Source organism: Rhinopithecus roxellana, chromosome 14 (genome assembly GCF_007565055.1).
Source record: "Rhinopithecus roxellana isolate Shanxi Qingling chromosome 14, ASM756505v1, whole genome shotgun sequence".
Classification (NCBI taxonomy): Eukaryota; Metazoa; Chordata; class Mammalia; order Primates; family Cercopithecidae; genus Rhinopithecus; species Rhinopithecus roxellana.
The window spans coordinates 43,777,654-43,803,440 of record NC_044562.1 but is presented as its reverse complement, the minus strand read 5'-3'; the positions used below and the strand labels follow the sequence as shown (position 1 = coordinate 43,803,440).

At 39.2% G+C, this 25,787-nt stretch overlaps 1 protein-coding gene across 4 annotated transcripts in view; it reads left to right on the top strand.

Moving 5' to 3' along the window:
• Positions 1-25,320, top strand: part of INPP1 (inositol polyphosphate-1-phosphatase) — a 29,258-nt gene extending 3,938 nt beyond the window's left edge. For 2 of the 4 annotated variants that reach the window (XM_010379749.2, XM_030916575.1), the window contains exons 2-6: positions 14,027-14,294; positions 16,621-16,681; positions 20,402-20,602; positions 22,760-22,934; positions 24,499-25,242. In XM_010379749.2, the coding sequence (XP_010378051.1) occupies positions 14,091-14,294; positions 16,621-16,681; positions 20,402-20,602; positions 22,760-22,934; positions 24,499-25,057 (1,200 nt within the window). In that variant the 5' untranslated portion in view covers positions 14,027-14,090 and the 3' untranslated portion in view covers positions 25,058-25,242. Of the gene's footprint in view, positions 1-13,631; positions 13,687-14,026; positions 14,295-16,620; positions 16,682-20,401; positions 20,603-22,759; positions 22,935-24,498 lie in introns of all 4 variants that reach the window. The other 2 variants (XM_030916576.1, XM_010379748.2) reach the window with 2 other exon arrangements.
• Positions 25,321-25,787: the final 467 nt, after the last annotated feature.

Below are 25,787 nucleotides of genomic sequence, written 5' to 3'. Positions count from 1 at the left end.
GGGTTAGCCAGGATGGTCTCGATCTCCTGACCTCTTGATCCACCCACCTTGGCCTCCCAAAGTGCTAGGATTACAGGCATGAGCCACCACACCTGGCTCCTTATTTGTAGCTTTTTTAAAAATGAGTCCCAACCCCATTCAAAAAAGAAAAAAAAATTTACTTGGCCATAAAACTTGGTCAATTTTATATAAAAAATTAATGAAATGGAATATTAAATACCTATAAAATAATTTGACAAGATGAGTTACCACAATGGAAAATGTCAGAATTTATTTTCCTTTTCTTTCTTCCTCTTTACATTCCTTTTTTTTTCTCCTTTTTTTGGGGGGATGGAGAGTGTGTGTTATTTGCTCATTTGTTTTTATTTTTAACCAACTAAATATTTAAAATATACTAAATTAATTATCCATGTTTAAATTAATTTAAGTATTTGCCAACTTTACCAATAGATGTTTAAACTTGCCCTTTTCCTCTAAAGTGACAATGGTAGGCTTTGCTCAATGCAAATGAAAGTGATAATTCATATCAAAGGGGTTAAATTCAAGTGACCAAAGAAAATTGTTCTTTTAATATTGCTTAAGGAAAGCATAATAAGTTGATGCCATCATTTTTCATTATCAGCAACTTTTAAAATGAGGATGGAGACCGGGCGCAGTGGCTCACGCCTGTAATCCCAGCACTTTGGGAGGCCGAGGCGGGTGGATCACCTGAGGTCAGGAGTTCGAGACCAGCCTGGCCAACATGGTGAAACCTGGTCTCTACTAAAAATACAAAAATTAGCCAGGCATAGTAGCGCGTGCCTGTAATCCCAGCTAGTAGGGGGGCTAAGGCAGGAGAATCGCTGAACCTGGGAGGCGCAGGTTGCAGTGAGTCAAGATCATGCCACTGCACTCCAGCCTGGGCAACAGAGTGAGACTCCATCTCAAAAACAAAACAAAACAAAATGCTGGTGTGGTTGCTGTATGAAATCAAAGACAATCAAAGCCCTTCTTTAAACCTAATTTTCCTACCACTACCCCAACTTGTTTTTTAAAAATATAAGTCAACAAATATTTATTATGCCCTTATTATGTAGATGATAAACATTAAAAGCTTTTGAAATGTGCATTTCTTTGAACCTATAATTTTTCTTTAAAAAAATTGTGGTAAAAGATATCTAATATCAAATTTACCATTTTAACCATTTTCAAATTACAACTCAGTGGCATTAAGTACATTCACATTGTTATGCAACTATCAGCACTGTTCACATCCAGAACTTTTTCATCATCCCAAACAAAAACTCTATACCCATTAAACAATGACTCTACCCTCTCTTCCCAGTCCTGGTAACCACCATCCTACTTTCTGTCTCTACGAATTTGACATTCTGAGTACTTCATATAAGTGGAATCATAGAGTATTTGTCCTTTTCAGTCTGGCTTATTCACGTACCATAATGTCTTCAAAGTTCATCCATGTTGTAGCATGTATCAGAATTTCCTTTCTTTTTATGGCTGAATAATATTCCCCAATCTCGTTTATATGGAAAGTAGATATAAAAAACAGAGAAGTTTTGAACAGGAACAGACCATAGAAATCATCCAATCCAACCTCTCTGCCCCCACTTTTCTTTTCCTTTTTTATGTTTACAAAATGGGGAAAACAAGTCCTTCAGAGCTTATATCATGTGGCTGAATTTATATACCTGATTGGCAAAACAGAGCCTAAGAACCAGCTCTCCTTTGTCCTAAGCAAGGCTCTTTCTACCGCATACCCTGCAGGCCCATCCAGGCCCATCCAGACAATAAATAGTGTTAAAGGAGCTGGTGCCTCCAATTAGTATGGCATGAGTTCTAAAGGAAAGATAAATTGAATTGGGAATCTTCTTTAATTAATGAAAAATGTTACATTCAAAATAGATTGAAGATTAAGGCTAGCTGTGGTGGTTCACACCTATAATCCCAGCACCTTGGGAGGCCGAGGTGGACAGATCACCTGAGGTCAGGAGTTCGAGACCAGCCTTGCTAACATGGTGAAACCCATCTCTACTAAAAATACAAAAATTAGCCAGATGTGGTGGCATGCACCTGCAGTCCCAGCTACTTGGGAGGTTGAGGCAGGAGAATCACTTGAGCCTGGGAGGCAGAGGTTGCAGTGAGCCGAGATTGTACCATTGCACTCTAGCCTGGGTGATGGAAGTGAAACCCTGTCTGAAAAATAAAAATAAATTAATAAGATTCTAGATTCTGATTAGCAATGATCAAAACTATAAATAATATTCCATTGGAAAATATTCTCGCTACAAACCATACATCTGATCTTTTTTTCTGCCTTGAATTAATGCATTAAATTTGTATTTTTAAAAAATGTATTCTTTCAGGCCAGGCACGGTGGCTCACGCCTGTAATCCCAGCACTTTGGGAGGTCGAGGCAGGTGGATCACGAGGTCAGGAGATCGAGACCATCCTGGCTAACATGGTGAAACCCCGTCTCTACTAAAAAATACAAAAAATTAGCTGGGCATGGTGGCAGGTGCCTGTAGTCCCAGCTTCTTGGGAGGCTGAGGCAGGAGAATGGTGTGAACCCAGGAACCAGAGCTTGCAATGAGCCAAGATTGCGCCACAGCACTCCAGCCTGGGGACAGAGCAAGACCCCGTCTCAAAAAAAAAAAAAAAAAAAAAAAAAAAATTATTCTTTCTGATAGTTAAGATAGTTACACTGAATTTGCTTCTATTTATATACTATCTGATTTCAGGTTTCATTTGTGACACCAGGGTTCTAGAAACATCTATTAGCATACAAAAGCTTAAGCATGTACTGTAGTTGGAACACAGCAGATAGAAAAATATCTAACTGAACAAAATTTCTCCTTGGTGAAAATACTTCCAACTATGGAAAAGGGAGTCTAAAAAATAAGGTCACTATCAAACTTTTTCTTTTTTTGAGACAGAGTTCACTTTGTCACCCAGGCTGGAGTGCAGTGGTGTGATCTTGGTTCACTGCAACCTCCGCCTCCCAGGCTCACACGATTCTCCTGCCTCAGCCTCCTGAGTAGTTGGGATTATAGGCGTGCACCACCATGCCTGGCTAGTTTTTCTATTTTTAGCAGAGATGGGATTTTGCCATGTTGGCCAGGCTGGCCTTGAACTCCTGACCTCAGGTGATCCACCCGCCTCAGCCTCCCAAAGTGCTGGGATTACAGGCATGAGCCACTATGCCTGGACAAATTTTAAAATATTTCTAAATGGAATACTTTTTCACAATTTTCAGATGAGTTCTGAGAAGTATCCGAAATTCATCCTTTATACAACTGTTATGTTACTATAGAATACTTATTATGTAGATCAACTATTTTTTTCCAAGCATTTAATTTACTTTACCAAAAGGCAATATAAGTTGACTCTTAGTGGAACAAGGCTCCCTGTTCTGTTCTTAAGTAACCAATGAGGGTAGAGCTGACTGTTGCACCTGCTCTTTCCTTAAATTGTTTGATAAAAATCAGCTGACATTCCCCTTTCTAAAAGTCTTTATTTTTAATGTGTCTTAATTAATTCTTAATCTTAACTGATTTGGAAAACACGGCTTTAGCACAGGCTTCCATATACAAGCTATTAGAACAACATTTGAGAACAAGGGACATCTTTGTAGTCTATTGCTTTAAGCAGCTTCAGTGAGCAAAAATGTAGGCTAATGTGGTCCATTGGTAGCCTCACAATAGAGCAAGCGTAGACTGACCAGCTTAGAGTGATGTGTATGTCATCATCATTTGAGGTGGAATTGAAGTTTGAAGGTTAGGGAGGAAAGAGAGAGAAATGTTAGGGTTAAATAAAAGATTCACATATTCCATATTTAATATCTTTTCTTACAAAAGCAAATTAAACTTACTATTTTGAGTGATTTAATTAAATTAATCTTGTTAAAGATAGGTCACCTCTACATGAAAGGGCGTAATTTTAGATTCTGATTTGGTGCTCCAAAAATGTAGTTCAGTTGCTAGTTACTCAAATACAGCCTTGGTTTGTTCTTGTAAATGAATATGGAATATATGTAGACTTTTACACAAATATGGGCCTGTGTGCCTAATGCTGATAAAATACAAGTACAATAAACAGTGTGACAAGGATGAATTCTGTATTTACAAGGTTAAGGGAAAATTCAGCAGCCAACATTTATTGAACACCTCTCAGTTATGCACTATGAGTCCCAAGACACCACATGCATTTAAATCTCTTGTCAGACAGAGCATAGACAAGTAAACCAATGAATTGAGTGCTAGAAAGCTGGGATATAGATTTGGCCCATCTCCATTCCCCCATGGCCTAGGTGCCTAAGATGGAAGAGGAGTCAGAATGTCTCCTGAAGGAGCCAACAGTTGAAATGATTCTCCTCCTTTTACACATACATTTTTTAAAAACAAACCTTTTTATTGAATTAGAAATATACACATAAACATTAGGAATCTTAGCAGATAGCCTAATGAATTAACACAAAGTCAACCCACCCATGTAACCATCACTCATATCCAGAACATTACCAGTGCCGCCATCAGTAACCCCGCCTTCTTCTCCAAGATCACCACCATTGTGACTTCCAACACTATAGGTTCATTTTGCCTGTTTTTGAACTTTAAATAAATTAAATGGCACAACCATATATCTTTTGTGCCTGACTTCTTTCACTTGACAGCATGTTTTTGTGAGATGCGTCCATGTTGCCTATTGTCACAGTTCATTCATTTTCACTGCTGTATAGCATTTCACTACATGAATATGCTGCAGTTTATTCCATTTTACTATTGATGGTTCTTTGGGATATTACCGATGTTAGATTATTACAAATAATGCTGCTCACAAGTACGTGTCTTTTAATCCATACCTGCATGAATTTTGTTGGGTAAATATCTAGAAGGGAAATTAAATTGCTGGATCATGCATTATACTTATAGTCAACAAATTACAAATAGTTTTCCAAAATGATTATACCAATTTCATTCATGCCCGCAGTTCATAAGAGTTTCTGTTGCTCCATACCCTTAGCAAAACTTGAAATTTTCAGTCTTTTTTATTTTAGCTATTCCATTGGATACATAGTGGCACCCTGTTGAGATTTTAAGTTGCATCTTCCTTATGACTAATATGGTAGACTGTGTTTCTGTATGTTTACTGGCCATTTGGATGTCCTCTTTTATGAAGTGCCTATTCAAACTTCTTGCCCTTGAACTGATTCTGAGAAGGTGAGTGAGCATTAGGTAGAGAAAGCAGGAAGAAGAGCAGGTCAACCAGAGGGAGCAGCATGTGCAAATTTACAATCTTCCCAGAGCAGGAGAGCAAATGGATAGTGCAAAATCAGCTACTAAAAGGCTAAACTTAATCAGAGCCCATGAGGTAATGATAGCAACATCACCCAGATCAACATGAAATAAGACCCAGAAAGTACAGGTAGTCCCAAACTGTAATATTTATTGGATCCTGAGAAATGTTTGACAGTGAAATATCTGAAAGTTGAACAAAGCTTATACACTGGGAAAACAATTTAGTTTCCAATGAGCTAAAAGGCAGTATTGCAAATTTCTAGTAAGGCTTGTAGTTTGTAGTACAGTTTCCCTCTGGCCTCACAGGAATCTCAGGGGAGGCTACCATTAGCAAGTGGCACAACACAGCGAGCCCCACTCCATATTTAGTGTGGGCCCACTTCCATTCCCCTGTCCCTTCTGCACAAACAGCCTCCAATCTTTAAAACTACTCCCCAAGGCAGCCCTTAAGTATGGAGCAAAGGAGAGGTGGGATGAAGTCTATGTTTCCCCTACAACAGCAGTGTGATCTGTATAGAACTTTGGCCATTGCCATCATGTGGCCACCTACACAGACTTCTGGACAGCTGTACCCCCTTGGAAAAGGTCATGAGAAACACCTTCTTGTAAAACACCCAGATATTTCATGGAAGCTTGGCCCTTTCCCCTAGCAGCAATAGCTGTCAGGCAGGGCCACCACACAATAGCTTCAAATTGCCATTCCTCAGAAGATGAGTGAGAGGCAGAATTCAGGATGTGAACCGTGGGGGTGGGGTGGAGTCAATATGCAATGGGCAAAAACGTGGACTCTGTAAAGTGTTGAATTATCTGCCGGAAGAGGGAAATGTCAACAGAAGTGCTTTGACTCCCTTGCCTATTGATTAGAGAGCAGTTCTGTTTTGTGGCAGGCCCTTATCTATGTCGTCACCCCTCTGTCACTGTGGACAACAGAAGGGCACAGCCAGCTTCTGCTACAACCAGGCTTTTCACATGAGAAGGAGCACTCCGGGCCCCATAATCCTCACAAAATATCTCCCTTGACAGAAAAACGGCTCTCCCAAGCCAGGCACAGATTGTCTACCATGAAGCCAGAGTAGTCTCAGCCTCTAGGAGCCTGAGTTTCCACCCAGATGCCCAGAAACTGAAGCAATCAGATCTGACCGACATAAAGGAACTTTATTTGGGTTACTCAGAGAATTACAAGTAGTTCCCAGGCTTTGGATTTAATGGAGTAGTAAGTTTCAAGAAAAGGTTTCAGTGACCCACATAAACTTGCCAACCTCTTACTTTCTCAAGTTAAGACATGTGATTGTGGTTTCTGTGAGGTTGTATTTCATAGTCATAGCTATCATTTATTATCTGCCATGTGTAAAGCTCTGTGCTCTGTGATATTTTTCCAGAAATATCTCATTTGATCTTCACAACATCACTGCACGGTAACTATTAATCTTTATATTAAAGATGAAGAGAGTGTCTCAGAGAGGGTAAGAAAATACCTGATGCCACACAGCTAGTTAGTGGCAGAGTTAGATTTTGAACCCAGGTGTTTCTGATTCCAAAGCCTGTGTGTTTTCCACTATATAGTTTATCCCATCTGAAATATGTCTAAATTATTCAGATAGGATTTTTAAACCTCTGATGTTCTGATAATGGCTAGAAATTCGAGATTTATCTTTGTAGAGAGGTTTGGGTTTCCAAGAAAAGTCTTAACAACCTTTTTTCCTTCTGACATACTTCAATTCCTTCAGTAGTTCTCCAACTGGACTAGACAATCCTACAAAAGCAAAAGAGACCCTAATTCTGTCTGACATTGTGACACAATTTTATGTTAAACATATAGATATAAACATTTGGTTTGAGATGGGAGTAATGAAACTTCTTTAAGCCTATTTTGCTGAAATGTGACTTGAAATGGATTGTTACAAAACAAGGCTTATGAGAGATTCAGTGCTCACTGCAATATTAATTACTTGGCCGTTAAAGTGAGTAGCTCTTAGTGGGAACGACTGCCTCACAGATGTTTCTTATTGACCACATAAATGGGGAAGAAAACACTATCCCATTTTCACTTTTGGCCAGAAAACAAAAGACATAGGAATAGATTGTGTCAGCTAATAGATTGGGTTGCTAAGGTAACCAAGGCCTCTCTTTCAGGAGAGGTGTTAGGGGCTAAATTATGTTCCTTCAAAATTCACGTGTTGAAGCCCTAACCCCTAGTACCTCAGAATGGGACTGTACTTGCAGATAGGACTTTTAAAGTTTATGTGAGGTCATACAGGCGGATCCTAATCCAGTCTGACTGGCATCTTTGTAAGAAAAGGGAGACATGCCAGAGATTAACACCTACAGTGGAAAGGCCAGGTGAGGCCACAGTGAGAGGGGCCATCTGCGAGCCAAGGAGCAAAGCCTCAGGAGAAACCATTCCTGCTGACACCTTGCTCTTGGACTTCCAGCCCCTAGAACTGTGAGAAAGTATGATTTTATTGTTAAGCTACCCAGTCTTAACAAACTAACACCAGAAGAATTAGATATCGGGCATCTCCCCTGCCATCAATGCCATGACAGTTAAGGGAGACATGAGTGGAATGTAATAGATGAGCTTTTACTACCCAGAAGGGTCCTTAACAGAGGCTGAAGATCAGCTGGAGAAGAGGTTTTTCTGGGAGTAAAAGGGAAGTCAAATAGTGACATATAATGATCAAACCTAGTGACAGATATCAACTAGGGGTGTGTGTTTGTGTATTTTTTTTTTTTTTTTGCTATATAATGTACCTTATAATACTAATGTATTTATGATTATTATCCAACAATTACTGATTTTCCCTTATTTTAATAGCTAACAATTGATGAAAAGATTTCATTGGCTAGATACTGGTCAACAGTGTGGGCTTCTGCCAGCTTGCCTAGGTTTGAATCTTGTCCCACAACTTCCTAGCTCTGTGATTTTCAGGAAACAATCTCCTTGTGCCTCAGTTTCTTCATCTGTAAAATGGCGATAATAGTACCTACTTCCTAAGGTTATATAAGAATTAAATGAGTTAATACATGTAAGGTGCCTAGAAGGATGCCTGGCATATAGTAAGCACCTAGTAAATGTTAGCTATTTCAATTTTAACCTATCTTTGCACAAGAATAACAAATAGCAAAACCATTGTACCTATACTGTTTCACCAAGATACCTGCCAGCAGGTGCCAGCTGCCACCAAAATTGCCAGTGTAGAGGTAAAGAAAAATAAGCAACCTGGAGAACTGGAGCTATTAAATCTCAGTGTTTAGAGTTATATAGGATGCTGACAAAAATACAGATTCCTAGGCCTTGTCTCCAGAGATTCTGATTCACTAAGCTGGGGTAGAGTCCAGCAATCTGTTTTTTTAGAAGGCCATCTTGGGTATTTCTGATACAAGTAATTCTCAGAACATCTATTGAGAAATACTAATCAAAAGGAATTCTTCTATAGTCAAGGCTATTAAATTATGGTAAATGCCATAACTTACTAATCATGTCTATAATAATTTTTATTTAAAGTATAATGTTGAAATAAAACGGTCTTAGGTGAATAATGAGTATGTAAACTTACTTTTAAAAAAATCATCTACTTCATCACTCAGGTATCAAGCCTAGTACCCATTAGTGATGAAATAATCTGTACAACAAACCCCGTGACATGGGTTTAGCTATATGACAAACCTGCACATGTACCCCTGAACTTAGAATAAAAGTTGAAAAAATAAATAAAAAATTTTAAAAATCATCTGAAAGATAATTTCCACGAGTTTTAATAAAATGTATTGATAAAATGGAAGAAGAAATTCTGCATTAGATGTAGCCTTCAGTTTCTCCATAGACAAACTATTTCAAGTTGAGCCATTCAAGCTGAGGATGAATTGTGCAATGCTCCCCTCAGGCTTGTGGCCTGCCTGTGTGAACTGAGTTGAGGATATATGGAAAGCCAGGGCATTGGAGAAAGGCCCTGAACAAATGCTGGGTTCATTAGCTTAGCTGGAGAAAGTGGTTTCAATCTGAAACTGGGCAGTTCAACCTGGAACTTGACAAAATATGACAGTGTTGCCTAGGGCCAAAATGAAGAGTGAACTCTGGGATAACCTTGGAACTGAAAAACCTGATTATTGTGTTATGAGGAATTCCTAAAATCTGTAGACCTGTTCATTACAGGGCTGCAGTGAATAGCCAGTAGTTCTTTCCCATTGGTCAAGTTGCTGTGCTGGCTAAGCAGCAGCTGCTCAGGTCAGGTGAGAGTGGTCATTATTGAGGAAATAAAGGTTGGGCCCAAAGAGGGCAAACTCCAGATTACTGCAGCACTTGTGCTGAAACTCACCAGGGTTAAATTGACAAGCTTTCTGCGTGAGAGAAGGGAGTGGTGGTGATTTCTGGAGCTTGTAGGCAGGGTGAGTAGCTTGCCTGAGTGTTCTTAGGATGTTATAAGGAGTGTTTCTTGATTATTCAACAGTGTAGTTAATACAGTTTCTTTTAAGAAAAAAAAATTGATTTTAACACTTGAATAAAATCAACACTGCTGATATTTTGTATCTTGAAAGCTTTCAAACTGGACTCCTTGAGATCTTCATGCTGCTGATAAAAAGCTGTATTGATACTGTTGATTCATTGATTCTTCTGCCTTGTAACCACAGAACATTTACTAAGAAATAAAAATTAAGGTTACTGAATGTATGCTTTTGTGGCCATGTATTATACTGAGATATGTATGTATATTTGTGATTGTATATTATATGTAACTTATAATTTGTGGCATATATATGTCATATATACCATCAATTATTTCTAAGGCAACGTGCCTCAGCTTTATTAATGCAGCTGTTTTTCCTAATGTTTAGATTCAAGTCAACTAAAGTAAATCTTCCTACAAAGCATTCATTCCTGAAATAAAAGGCATTTAAGTGGGCAGGTGCTTTTGTTTGAGTTTTCACTAGATCCTTTCTATCACCTGAAAGCTTTTTGCATTATTACCACAGTCTCGTTTTATTTAGACATTTGCCTCAAGGAGCTGAGACATTCTTATACCTTCATACTTAATTGCCCCAAAACACTTAAAAAATGTAATTTATTGTTATAAAAGCACTGTGTATTTACTGTAGAGTATTTGAAAATTATAGAAAAGCATAATTTAAAAATCATCCATAATTCCATTACTCAGTCATAACTACCATTAAAACATCACCTACTAATCTTTCTATCAAGCTCTTTCTCTCTGTGTATGTGTATAAATACAAATGGATAACATACTCTCAAATTATATATGGTCATAGGTAGTTTTTCCACTTAACATTAGTGCATTGGCATATTTCCACATTATTAAATATTCTTCAAAAACATGATTTTACCGACTGTATATTATTTTGTTTTACCAATATTTAAGATTATTTTCAACTTGTTATAATATTAATCCTCCTTGTGCAGAAATATTTTAACTCAACCCGGATTGCCTTAACACAAATTGAGGAAAAACTGGAGTTACTGACTAAAGGCAGTGACATCTATAGGGATCTTGACACATTTTTGTCAGATTGCCCTCTGGAAACCTAACTTGTTTGCATGTCTATTAGCAGAGCATCAGCACCTGTTTCACCACATCACCAAGAGGGAATGTAAACTTTAAAACATATGCAATAGTGAAAGAGGATATCTCATTGCTTTTGTGCCCTTTTCTTTTTATTACTACTGAGACTGGACATATTTTCTCATAGTGGTTGACCTATAATCTTAAGGAGAGAACATATTTTTTAGCAAAATTGTTTAAGACTATTACAAATTACATCTTACTCTCCCACTGCATCCACATCTTCAGAGTTGTACTAATTCTCAGCCTCCCAGAGTCCATTAAGGGAATTTTTTTCTTTTGAGACAGAGTCTTGCTCAGTCCCCCAGGCTGGAGTGCAGTGGTGCAACCTCGGCTCAATGCAACCTCCGCCTCCCAGGTTCAAGCGATTCTCTTCCTCAGCCTCCCGAGTAGCTGAGACTACAGGTGTGGGCCACCACGTCCGGCTAATTTTTGTATTTTTTTTAGTAGAGATTCACCATGTTGGCCAGGCTGGTTTTGAATTCCTGACCTCAGGTGATCCACCCGCCTCAGCCTCCCAAAGTGCTGGGATTATAGGCATGAGCCACTGTGCCCAGTCCCGGCTAATTTTTTTTTTTTTTTTTTTTTTATTTAAGTTCTAGGGTACATGTGCATAACGTGCAGGTTTGTTACATATGTATATTTGTGCCATGTTGGTGTGCTGCACCCATCAACTCGTCAGCACCCATCAATTCATCATTTATATCATGTATAACTCCCCAATGCAATCCCTCCCCCCTCCCCCCTCCCCATGATAGGCCCCAGTGTGTGATGTTCCCCTTCCCGAGTCCAAGGGATCTCATTGTTCAGTTCCCACCTATGAGTGAGAACATGCGGTGTTTGGTTTTCTCTTCTTGTGACAGTTTGCTAAGAATGATGGTTTCCAGCTGCATCCATGTCCCTACAAAGGACGCAAACTCATCCTTTTTTATGGCTGCATAGTATTCCATGGTGTATATGTGCCACATTTTCTTAATCCAGTCTGTCACAGATGGACATTTGGGTTGATTCCAAGTCTTTGCTATTGTGAATAGTGCTGCAATAAACATACGTGTGCATGTGTCTTTGTAGTAGAATAATTTATAATCCTTTGGGTATATACCCAGTAGTGGGATGGCTGGGTCATATGGTACATCTAGTTCTAGATCCTTGAGGAATTGCCATACTGTTTTTCATAATGGTTGAACTAGTTTACAATCCCACCAACAACGGGGTTTCACCATGTTAGCCAGGCTGGTCTTGAACTCCTGACCTCAAGTGATCCACCTGCCTCGGCCTTCCAAAATGCTGGGATTACAGGCGTAAGCCACCATACCTGGCCTATTAAGGGAATTTTAATGAAGGAAACTGTATGATGATAATAAAGAGCCTGGGCTTGTGTGTAGGAGCAATGCCAAGCCTTGCAGTTTAGCCTTCCGTAACCCTGAAGTTACTTAACCTTGCTATGCTTCAGCTTAACTGTAAAACAGGGTTGATAATATTCACAATAATTCTCATGAGATAGGAATTTTTCAAGCTTGTTCAGTAAGAGGTAGCTGCTATTAAAAATGAGAACTGTTTCTCTCCTAATGCAAGAAATCCCTAACAGATATAATCAAGGTCTGATAGCACAACACTCCTAGAAGCCAGAACTTTTCAAGTGTCAACAAGTTGCATGTTTCACCTCATTATTCAACCTTTTACTGGGTAAAGGAGCAGCATAGATAGTGGGCCTTTTTTTTAATGGGATGTAAGGGAGTTGGCAATGAGATGGCTTGTGCTACTAGCCGAAGAATTGACCTCAGGGTCTCTCAGGACACACAGTGCTTGCTGATCTGAGGCTGGGCGCAGTGGCTTATACCTGTAGTCCCAGCATTTTGGGAGGCTGAGGTAGGAGGATCACTTGAGCCCAAGAGTTTGAGATTAGCCTGGCCAGCATGGTAAAACTCCATCTCCACAAAAAATACAAAAATTAGCCTGGCGTGGTGGCACGCACCTGTAGTCCTAGCTACTCAGGAGGCTGAGGTGGGAAAATGACTTGAGCCCGGGAGGTCAAGGCTGCAATGAGCTGTGTTCACACCATTGCACTCCAGCCTGGGTGACAGAGTGAGACCCTGTCTCAAAAACAACAAAAAAGGTGCTAGCTGGTCTGGTACTTACTACTTTAGAAAGTTGCCCTGGACAGGCCAGGCGTGGTGGCTCACGCCTATAATCCCAGCACTTTGGAAAGCTGAGGCGGGCGGATCATGAGGTCAGGAGATCGAGACCATCCTGGCTAACACGGTGAAACCCCATCTCTACTAAAAATACAAAAAATTAGCTGGGTGTGGTGGTGGGCACCTTTAGTCCCAGCTACTCGGGAGGCTGAGGATGAGAATGGTGTGAACCCGAGAGGTGGAGCTTGGACTGAGCCGAGATCGCACCGCTGCACTCCAGCCTGGGCGACAGAGCCAGACTCCATCTCAAAAAAAAAAAAAAAAAAGAAAAAGAAAGTTGCCCTGGATAACATGGTGAAACCCCATCTCTACTAAAAATACAAAGAATTAGCCTGGTGTGGTGGCAGGCACCTGTGGTCTCAGCTGCTGGGGAGGCTGAGGCAGGAGAATTGTATGCACCCCGGAGGTGGAGCTTGCAGTGAGCCGAGGTCGCGCCACTGCACTCCAGCCTGGGCGACAGAGCAAGACTCCATCTCAAAAAAAAAAAGAAAAGAAAGAAAGAAAGAAAGTTGCCCTGGAACTGACAGCGTAAGTCCTCATCCATTTCTTCTCCCTTCTTCCCACAGGGTGAAAGAAAGCACTACTTCAATACTGCTGCTAAGCCTATGTGATCATTCTAAGGTCATTACAAGAATTTGGCTTGCCTTTAGCATTGGGCTTGTGTGTCCATCTGCCTGTCTCTCTAGGAATTTAGATTTTCATTCAAAGATTTTTCTGTCACTGAGAATTTAATTTTTGGTATATTTTTGAGAGTGTAAATTTCTTTTCAAGATTTAAAACAATAAGCTTCAAATTTTAGATTATATCTAGAGTCTTCCACACTGAGGATGTGAAGATGATATAGACTAGTTGTTCACCAGGCTGACCAGGTTGACTGCCAGATGGGTTGTTGGTAGTGCCAGAGGCACCCTGACATCACTCTCTGAACTGCTTTCTCTTTCACGTTCTTGTATTTTTCCAGCTGACGGCCCAGAGGGTGGGTGCCAATTCCACCAGCAGCTGCAACTGAAAAGCAAGGTTCAGAAATGTCAGATATCCTCCGGGAACTGCTCTGTGTCTCTGAGAAGGCTGCTAACATTGCCCGGGCATGCAGGCAGCAGGAAGCCCTCTTCCAGCTGTTGATAGAAGAAAAGAAAGAGGAAGAAAAGAACAAGAAGTTTGCAGTTGACTTCAAGACACTGGCTGATGTACTGGTACAGGAAGTTATAAAACAGAATATGGAGAACAAGGTAAGAAAGGTCACAGCCAAGATAATTGCAAAATAGTTGCATCTGTGGCTTTCCCGGTCATAGAATAGCATGCCTTTTATGCCTCACCTCTATCATTGTACTAGCACCTTGAATTCAGGTAAACATATTGGATTTTTTTCCTCCTTGTCATGATTACAATACTGATAAAATGTTCATTGCAGGAAATCTTTAAAATACAGAAAATCAAATAAGAAAATAAAAATCACTCACAATTCTAATACCTAGAAATATACACTTCAGTATAGAACCTTTCATTTACTAATGAATTTCTTTTTAATAAATAATACATATTTTCTGGAAAATAAGCAAAAATAAGAACTCTCTTAGTCCCACCACTGGAGAAAACCACAGCTATGCTTTACTAAATATTATAACATTTTCCTTCTGTGTGTATGTATGTACATGACCCATACGATGTATTGCAACAGAAATGAGAGCGCACTGCTTTTTTTTTTTTTTTTAACTTGATATATTAAGTTCTACCTTGTGGATCTCATCATTTGTATAATGGTTGCTTCAGTTATGAGATTGTACCTGGAGACTTAAAGTCTCCTTTATTCTGGTAGAAAAATATTGTTCTTTGTTATAAACATATAAACATGTTAATATGTTAATATAACAATGATTGCAACTCTAACTCTCTGGAGCTGACTAGAGAAAGAAACTGTGTTAATAAATAGAAATAATAATACTAGCAGCACTTATAAATGCTATGTGCCAGCCACTATTCTAAAGTCTTTAAATATATTAACTTATTTAGCTTTTATAACAATTTGATGAAGTAAGAACTACTGTTACAATGTAATGGGTGAAAGAAGGGAGGCACAGAGAGGTTAAGTAACTTGCCTAAGGTTACACAGCAAGTAAATGGTAGGGCCAGTTTTTGAACACAGGAAGACTGACTCCAGAGTCTGCGTTCTTTGCAATATTATATTGCCTTTTATATGATCATCTAACCATTACATTTGGGAGAATAGAACTTTATGGCAGAAAGCATTATAAAATATTGGAATAATTTCTATGAAATTTTCAAAATATTGAGAACCATTTAGAATCGTTTAAGTGAAATCTTGACCACAGGTGAAGAGATTAAATGCCATCATGAAATCTCTACAAACTATACTTTTTCATGTCATATGAAATCTGACTCTAATGAACTAAATGAAGCAAATTTATTTTTGTTTTTTACTTATCAATAGAGTTGGGTGCAACGGATGGTTGAGCAACTGGATTAAAAATGTATCAACATTAATTTTTATGGGCTAATATTTGCCTCAAAGCATTATAAAAAGTTCAGGCAGTTGTTTATTCATGAGCTAAAATAAATGATATTCCATTTTAGCTGTATAAAATATCTTTATTTCATAAGCCTTTTTTGTCTTGTAGTCTCAGAACCGGTCTTTAAGCAGGCTTGGGAGACTGAGTGTCAGCCCTTGATGGATAGGCTGGTTGCCAGCCCTTGTTGATTTGTACTGTTCCACAAAGTAATATGAATACTAAGTGGTTGTGGGCATTATTAAAGCTATTTGTCATCTGCAAATGACCGAGTTCAAATATTTGAAGCATGTCCTTGCTTTTGTTCCCTGAGAACATCATGTGTATCAAATTTTAGCACATATTTTGAGAAAAATTATCTTTACTACAGAAAGGATCAGAAGCAAAATGTATCAGAAAGCTTCGTGATCATACAGAGATGACGGAAGATCCTTACTTGACTCCATTTATTTACTCTATATGTTGATGCTTAAATTATTGGTCAACAAAATCTTTCTTTTTTTTCATATCCTCTTCCTAGCCTGAATGATGATACATCTGAGAGTAGGGAAACAAACGCCTGGAAATGAAAACAAAATTGAATATTATCCTCTAACTCCTTCTATCCAGTCTCAAGTCATGCTTTTAGATACTTGATCAACAAAATTTCCTCGTATAAGCTACTAGGATGCTGTTTAAGAGCAATAGTTAAAACATGTCCTTTGTAAATATTTGAATTCTATGGCCCTTAAGTAGAAGGATGAAGTTTCTAGAAGTACTTTTGCAAACTAAACAGGACATAAGGGAACCAGGCATCTACCATGATTTTGACTTTCTAGAGGGACAAAAGGGCAGAAAAATACTAGAAAATTAAGCACTGAGCCAAGCTGACTTCGTTTTTTTATACTTGGATTGGTTTCTAGAATTGGAAATTTTGGAATTTCAGTTCTGATTGTGCTATTTAATTTGAAATATAACATTGAAATCTGTTCAGAATTGAACATGTGTATGGGTTTTTGTTTTATTTTTCATCATATTCTGAATCATTCAGTTTCCAGGCTTGGAAAAAAATATTTTTGGAGAAGAATCCAATGAGTTTACTAATGACTTGGGTAAGTATAAGAATCTTAATGTGTCTTTGTAATTTAATTATCACATGGTATTCTAATCTCTAATTTATACCATGAACTAAATGTTTGGAAGCCACTTACTGTAAACAACATAATATATTTGAATGTTAAGGTTCATTAAATTTCTACCTAAGAATGTCATGCCATTTAACTTAAGTAGAGAGATATGGTATCTTAGAATAATTTAGCAAGTCCATGTATCATTTTAGATATAAATCTGTGGCATTTAAGTAACTTATAACTCAAGCTTTGGAAAATTGCATGGCCCTTTGGGAATCTAATGTAAGTTATCAAAGCCCCAAAGATGCCCATCTACACAACTGTGCAGACAATTTCAGATCCTAGGTTTAAACCCATCTGTGCTCTCTTGGGGAAGTCCATGGACCTCGGCTAAAAGTTCAGAGGAGGCCATGGCTCTGAAATACTGTGTGATCTTGAGCAAATCACCTCATCATTTCTGTCTCAGAACCTCTGTGAAGTACGTGGACTAACTAAAAGCTTCCTTTAAGTACTAAGTTTTTTGGTTTGTTTGTTTGTTTTTGAGACAGAGTTGCTCTGTTGCCCAGGCTGGAGTGCAGTGACACAATCTCAGCTCACTGCAACCTCCACTTCCCGGGTTCAAGTGATTCTCCTGCCTCGTCCTCCCGAGTGACTGGGATTACAGGTGTGTGCCACCACACCCGGCTAATTTTTGTATTTTTAGTTAGAGATAAGATTTCACAGTGTTGGCCAGGCTGGTCTCAAACTCCTGACCTCAGGTAATCTGATTACTTTCAGAGAAACACATTTTTTTTTTTTTTTTAGTTTGTTTGGATTTGTTTAATAGTAGAAGAATAAAATAGTGAACATTAAACACTGATCATGTGACAAATACTTAAATATCTAGAAACACAATTACAAAAAAAAATGAATTCTAGATTAACTCTGAAAATTTTTTAGTCTCCTTCATGCACCACGTATTAAGATATAGTTAGTTCTGTGTTAGTAAGAAGGGAAAGAAATACCATTTAAAACCTCTGAAGGTTAAAAATAACACTTACACCTGACTTATAAGCAATCTTACATTTAAAAATCTACACTTGACTACTTCACAGTTTTTTTAATACATCATTTGTCTAGAAATATAGGGGAAAAAGGCATAGCCACATCCATTTTCCTGTTTGTTAAAAGGGCAGAGAAATGTGGAGAGGGGAAGAGGAGAGATGGCGATGATGATATTGCAGGCAAGACCAGATCATAGGAGGGGATTTAGATTTCCCTCTCAGTGGGATGGGAGGTCTTTGGCAAATTTCAAGAAAAGGAGTAATATAATTTGTTCCTTTGAATGATCCCATAAGTTATTCCGAGCCCAGAGTAGGTGTGCAGTAAGTAGCCGTTATTAGTTTTACTACTCCCCAACTTGAACAGTCTAATTTACTTTGAATTAAGTTAATTTAACTAAACTTGACTGTTTCTTGCTGATTCAGCCATCACTGTAATACATGTCGATTGTGCTTCCCACACTTTACTGGTCATGTAATCGCCTCAGAATCTTGTTAAAATTCAGTAGGTCGGCCGGGCGCGGTGGCTCACGCCTGTAATCCCAGCACTTTGGGAGGCCGAGGCGGGCAGATCAGAAGATCAGAAGATCGAGACCATCCTGGCTAATACGGTGAAACCCCGTCTCTACTGAAAAAACACAAAAAAAGGTATCCGGGTGTGGTAGCGGGGGCCTGTAATCCCAGCTACTCATGAGGCTGAGGCAGGAGAATGGCGTGAACCTGGGAGGCGGAGCTTGCAGTGAGCTGAGATCGCGCCACTGCACTCCAGCCTGGGCGACAGAGCAAGACTCCGTCTCAAAAAAAAAATAAAAAAATAAAAAAATAAATAAAAAAAAATCAATAGGTCTGGGGTGGAGTCTGAGGTTCTGATTTTTTTTTTTTTTTTTTTTTTTTTTTTTTTTGTAGATGGAATCTCCCTCTGTTACCCAGGCTGGAGCGCAGTGGCACAATCTTGGCTCACTGCAGCCTCCGCCTCCCAAATTCAAGCGATTCTCCTGCCTCAGCCTCCCAAGTAGCTGGGATTACAAACGTGTGCCACCATGCCTAGCTAATTTTTTTAAACTTTTATTGGAGACAGGGGTTTCATTATGTTGACCAGGGTAGTCTGGAATTCCTGACCTCAAGTGATCTGCGTACCTCGGCCTCCTAAAATGCTGGGATTATAGGCATGAACCACCACACTCAACCTCAAGTTCTGACTTTCTAATAAGCTCCCAGCTGATATAAACACTGCTGGCCCTTGGAATAAGAAGGGTAGAAGTAGCTACCTAGATAGCTACTAGATAGCAGGAGTATCTAAAATGTTCCAAAGTGCCATGTTTTCTTAGTTTTTAAGATTTTTTTTTCCTTCACTGCTGTCACCTCTTGTTGCTATTAACTTGCCTATTTTTTACCAGCCTCTTCCCTCACTTCTGTCAAGGGCTGAAACTAGATTAATCAAGAGTCTAAGAAGCATGTTTAAAGCGATGGTAAAGCACCTGGCCTCGGTAGCTTATCGTTTCATTGGAAGAAGCAGCTTTGCTTATGTTCTGGTTCTCAATGGGCTCCACAGAGGAGAGCTATTTATATGTATACCATTTAGAGAAATAAAGTTTTACTACATTTAAAGATTAGTATATACCATTTTATGTTACTTAGCTTAAACAATTTTAAGTTAAAAGCAGTATCTATAAAGAGGTAGAAGCACTTCGGTGTGCTGAAAAAACCTCCATTCTTTTCAATAACATATTCAGACAGACAGGGTGACTTAAGTATATAAAAAATCAAAAGACAAATTTTAAAAAGATTAATGATCAGGAATTCAGGAATTATTAACTGACAATGTGTCCCTTAACTGGAATACAAAATTGTGCCCACATGGGCATTTTTTGGGGAGGTCTTTTGATTTCCTGAAACCCATCCCTCTATTCAGGTTAAGTGTGTGGGTAGCCACTGGGCATCTGCCTTGATGAAGCCCCGCTAGGTGATTCTGGCAGTCAGCCAGGCTTAGGAACTGCTGGGATGGATATATTGCCCTCACTTAATCTAAGTGTACAGCTTTTGATTCACTCTCTCGCTGGCTCACTCTCTCTGTCTCTCTTGCTTACTTTCTCACTCTCCCTGTCTCGCTCTCTCTCACTCTTTCACTGTCTCTCCCGCTCTCTGTCTCTTTTTCTCTGTGTGTCTCTCACTCTCTGTCTCTTTCACTCTCTTGCTGTCTCTCGCTCTCTCGCTCTGTCTCTCTTGCTCTCTCTTGCTGTCTCTCTTGCTCTCTGTCTCTCTTGCTTTCTGTCTCGCTCTGTCTCTCTTGCTCTCTCTCTGTCTCTCACTCTCTCTGTGTCTGTTTCACTCTCTTGCTCTCTCTTGTTCTGTCTCTCTCTTGCTCGCTGTCTCTTTCGCTCTCTGTCTCTCTCGCTCTGTCTCTCTTGCTGTCTGTCTCTTGCTGTCTCTCTTGCTCTCTGTCTCTCTTGCTTTCTGTCTCGCTCTCTCTGTCTCTCTTGCTGTCTCTGTCTCGCTCTTTCACTGTCTGTCTCACTCTCTCGCTCTGTCTCTCACTCTGTCTCTCTCTCTGTCTCTTTCACTCTTTCGCTCTGTCTCTCTCACTCTTTCGCTCTTTCTCTCTCTGTTCTTTCTCCACTGAAACTCTTGAAATGTAATGGTTTATCGTGTGGCTTTACCCTAGGGGAAAAGATTACCTTGAGGTTGTGTTCAACAGAGGAAGAAACAGCAGAGCTTCTTAGCAAAGTCCTCAATGGTAACAAGGTGGCATCTGAAGCATTAGCCAGGGTTGTTCATCAGGATGTTGCCTTTACTGACCCAACTCTGGATTCCACGGAGATCAATGTTCCACAGGACATTTTGGGAATTTGGGTGGACCCCATAGGTAAGTATAGGAGAGTATGTTTGTTATTTACAATCTTTCTTGGTGGTGGCGGGGTGGGGGTGGCGGTTGGAAAAATAAAAATTATTGAGTGTAGTTTAACTCTCCTAGAAGTTTTTAAAATTTTAAAGTTTTAAAACAATGAGAGTTGAGGTGTATGCATCATGTGTTCTGTATAAATACATATATGTTATAGCTGTGTGTATATATACACATATCTATAACAGGTACACACATACAGGCACACATGCAAAGATGAACTAACTTATCTTCAAAAGACTGGTAAGTAAATGAGAAGATGAAGTGAGAGCAGTTATGACCAATTGAGCACGCATGCCGTTTAAAGAGCACTTAGCTTTAGCAGATTGTTGCCATATGGGAGTCCAGGCCAGCTCTTCAGATTTTTAAAGAGAAACCAAAATCCAAAGTTTTCAGCGATATATCCCAATTTCTAACCATTAGCTACTAATTCAGTTAAACAAGCAAACAATCAAAAAAGCACTGTACAGGTCAAGCAAAAAGCTTAATGTGATGCATGAGCAGTTTGTGAGCCCTGTATAAGCTCTACATTTTTTTGATCATGATTGTGATAGAACCATAATATATAATCCATTGTTTCCAAAGTGTAACCCTTCTTTTTTTTTTTTTTTTGAGACAGAGTCTCATGTTGCACACAGGCTGGAGTGCAGTGGCACAGTCAGAACTCATTGCAGCCTTGTCCTCCTGAGCTCAAGTGATCCTCCAGCTGGGACCCAAGTAGGCAGCACAGGTGCATGCCACCTCACTGGGCTAATTTTTTATATTGTTTTTAGAGAAGGGGTTTTTACCATGTTGCCCAGGCTGGTCTCAAACTCCTGGGTTCAAGCGATCTGCCCGCCTTGTCCTCCTAAAGTGCTAGGATTACAGCCATGACCCACCATGCCCAGCTAGCCTTTATTTTCAATGATGCTATTAATACAAAGTTCTAGGTAATAATTTTAATAAGCTCCCCCTTCCTTTTTTTTCTTCCCCACCCAACACAATAGGACCATTCAAGGAGCAGGCAAACTCCTCCCTGGGCCCTTCCCATCCTACAAGTGTATTCACAGGATGATACTGAAATAGGTTTACTCTTCAGATAATTATATCACATTCAGCCAGTGGATGATATATGGAAACTAAAAACCTTTCCCCAAATCTTTGATCATTTAAGGGTAAAGTGGCATCAGTTATAGTTTCTGAGGGATAGAGATCTCCTGTTTGTTGGTTCTGCCCTGAATTGATTCTGTTTTCGAGCTCTTGGAATCTTTTGCCAGGCACATCCTTAGCCGTGTGTTAACTCCCTAGACATCGGCAGTCAGCTGCTGGCATGCACATCTCTTAAGAGGAAACCTAGTTTCTCTGCCTGTGTTTCATAGGAGCACCATTAATTTCTTTTTTTGGTGCCACCATCATTGTCTCTTTCTTCCTTCTATCTTGAGGGACCAAATAATAATAGTAAAAGATAATTTTACCTGTAACCGATTACAGGAAGGGGACTTTTCTTTTTCTCTTTTTCTTTATAACATTTTTGTGGGTACATAGTGGTGTATGTATTTCTGGGGTACATGAGATGTTTTGACACAGATGTGCAGTGTGAGATAAGCACATTGCAGACAATAGGGTATCCATCCCTTTGAGCATTTATCCTTTGAGTAATAAACAATCTAATTACACTCTTTATTTTAAAATGTACAATTAAGTTCTTATTGATTATAGTTACTCTATTGTGCTATCAAATACTAGGTCTTCTTTTTTTCACCCATTGGAAGGAGGCTTTTCCATCTCACATTGTACTGGTCCTCTGATTAGTAGTATTTCTAAAATAATCCCACCAATTATTCTGGTTATTACTTTTTAAATGCTTTTGATAAGTAACAAATATTTGAATGCCTGTTATATGCAAGTCGCTATGCCACAGGAACTATAGACACATCCTCTCCCTTCAAGAGTTCTCACATAGGAAAAATGAAACACAAGCAATTTAGAAGTAAAGTACAAGAGGCCAAATAACAATTCAATACAATGACATCCAAAGGTAAAAAATTATTGCTTACCAAATCAGTAGGAGAGAAATGATATGGAACAGAGTCTTCTAAATAATCTTTACCTGAATCCAAATACATTTGCTTCCTTTTTCAGATTCAACTTATCAGTATATAAAAGGTTCTGCTGACATTAAATCCAACCAGGGAATCTTCCCCTGTGGACTTCAGTGTGTCACCATTTTAATTGGTGTCTATGACATACAGACAGGGGTTCCCCTGATGGGAGTCATCAATCAACCTTTTGTGTCACGAGACCCAAACACCCTCAGGTAAAAGGCAAATATTTTTGGTATATTATGGTTGTTAGAACTTATGACCTCAGCTTTGCTTATTGTTAGGATTATCACTGTATGACATTCCCATGACTTAACACATAGGAGTGTTCACATTGAAAGTCTGCATATTTGAATTAAAGTTCTATTTTCAATCTTAGATTTGCGTAATTTTATTTGAGGCCAAGTACATGCTGGTAGAAATTTTAAAATTAATACTATCTTGGAGAAATCATAGTTTTACATTTGGAATATAGTAATCCTGTTCCCTGTTTCTAGAATCCACTCAAAATCAGATTAGTAGAGTGGTGGTAACACTGCCTTCCAATACATTGGGAATAAGACAGCTGCCGTCTCTGTATAGCCAGTTGAACTTTGGTATAATTTTAGAAGTTCAAAACAAAATGTGAAAATTATCCTGTGAAAAGATCAGTAGGCATGGCCAGGATCAGAACCTAACTCACACTCCCTTTCTGCTTCCTCCCACCCTTCCATGTACTCTTAAACAGAGTGTAGAAAGCAGCCCGGACCCAGCTGCCTCTGATCCATGGCCTGTGCTTTGGGGTTGACTCCAGGGCATGGCAAAGTCTAGGTGGAACAAGCAGCTTCAGCTTTTTATTGAAATAGGTCATATTTTTTCACTTATATAGGATTACATGTTTTTATTGAACCTTGAGTTGCTTCAAGTAATAATCATTTGCTCTTTAGTAGTCATAAGTTTATACATCTTAAGTTTTAATATTTTCCCCCTGCCCCCGCCATCTTCCAAACTAAAAATGGGTTTCTGCTATCTTTAAAAGGTTAATAAGAAATTGTAAAGAATTGGAATAATATGCAGACATAATCATGGCCTAGTAATGGAGGTGGTCAACAAAATAGTTTATGGCACAGATTCAGAGTGAGACTTTGTGGGTTTGAATGCAGATTCTACCACGTTCTAGCTGAGTGGGCCTCAGCAAGTTACTTACTTTCTCTAAGCCTGTTTCCTTATCTGTAAATATGTAACAACATAGATGGTAAGTTAAGCATTGATAAAGGGAAGGTGCTATAATTATTGTGGTTGTCAAAACTAATAACATTGAGTCCATCTTTCTTTGTGTTGGAAGCCAAAGTGAAACTAGTGAATAAGAGAATGAAAAGGAGTTACCAAATAAAGAAAACCTTGTTATAAGGATCGTACAATGTTTGCCGATCGAAAAGAGATATCACTTATCTATTCCTTTTTCCCTATTAAACTTTAAATACTAAAAGTTGTAATGAAATTTTGCAATGGTTCTGGAAGCTGGAAACCCCATAAATGTTTAGTGTTGTCCTAGATTGATCTGATAATGCCATAAAATTGAAAGCATTTCTAATTGCAACAACTCAGACAGCTACACGCATATAAGTAAACTTTCGGAAAAAAACTAGCTACCTGATATCTATTCCTAGGCTTAAAGGTGTTAAGGTTCACCATGTTATGATGAATTGTGTATTTCTTCATATCATTAAGTTTGCAGGTGACATTAGTAATGAAAAACGAATGTGATAATCATCACCAATTGAAATTTTTCTTCCACAGGTGGAAAGGACAGTGCTATTGGGGCCTTTCTTACATGGGGACGAACATGCATTCACTTCAGCTCACCATCTCTAGAAGGAGCGGCAGTGAAACACACACTGGAAACACAGGCTCTGAGGCAGCATTCTCCCCCAGTTTTTCAGCCGTCATTAGTACAAGTGAAAAGGAGACTATCAAAGCTGCATTGTCACGTGTATGTGGAGATCGCATATTCGGGGCAGCTGGGGCTGGTTATAAGAGCCTTTGTGTTGTCCAAGGCCTCGTTGACATTTACATCTTTTCAGAAGATACCACGTTCAAGTGGGACTCTTGTGCTGCTCATGCCATACTGCGGGCCATGGGTGGAGGAATAGTAGACTTGAAAGAATGCTTAGAAAGAAATCCAGGAACAGGGCTTGATTTGCCACAGTTGGTGTACCACGTGGAAAATGAGGGTGCTGCTGGGGTGGATCGGTGGGCCAACAAGGGAGGACTCATTGCGTACAGATCCAGGAAGCGGCTGGAGACATTCCTGAGCCTTCTGGTCCAAAACCTGGCATCTGCAGAGACGCAGACATAGAGGAACTCTAACCCCAGTGTACATATATAAACTGAACTGTGAAACTGTTTCCGATTGTCTCTGTCTTTTGAAGATGGCTTTGTCCTGTTGCTGGTTAACATTCACTTTCCTCTTTTGAGGAGCATTTTTCCATTATGTATTCATAATAATGTTAATTTCAATAAATGACATTCATGCAGCAATTATATTGGTGTATGAAATTCTTACAGTGAATATTGTGCTTTTAGTGCTGCTTGAAACACTTCAGTAAAATATTGGCCAGGCACAGTGGCTCACATTTGTAATCCCAGGACTTGGGGAGGCCAAGACAGGTGGATCACAAGGTCAAGAAATCAAGACCATCCTGGCCAACATGGTGAAACCCCATCTCTACTAAAAATACAAAAATTAGCTGGGCTTGGTGGCATGTGCCTGTAGTCCCAGGTACTCGGGAGGCTGAGGTAGGAGAATCACTTGAACCTGGGAGGCAGAGGTTGCAGTGAGCCGAGATTGTGCCACTGCACTCCAGCCTGGTGATAAAGCAAGACTGTCTCAAAAAAAAAAAAAAAAAAAAAACCCCGAGGAAAAAAATCCTGTTCAATTAGTAAAACTATGCTAAGCATCTAAGCAATAGAAATTTCTCTGAAATATAAAGGAGAATACAGGAGGGGTTTGCTTGAGTTTTGTTTCCACTAGAAGGGAAAAATCTGCAATTTTAGCCTGTTGGCAGAACATTTAGAACTGTGAATTT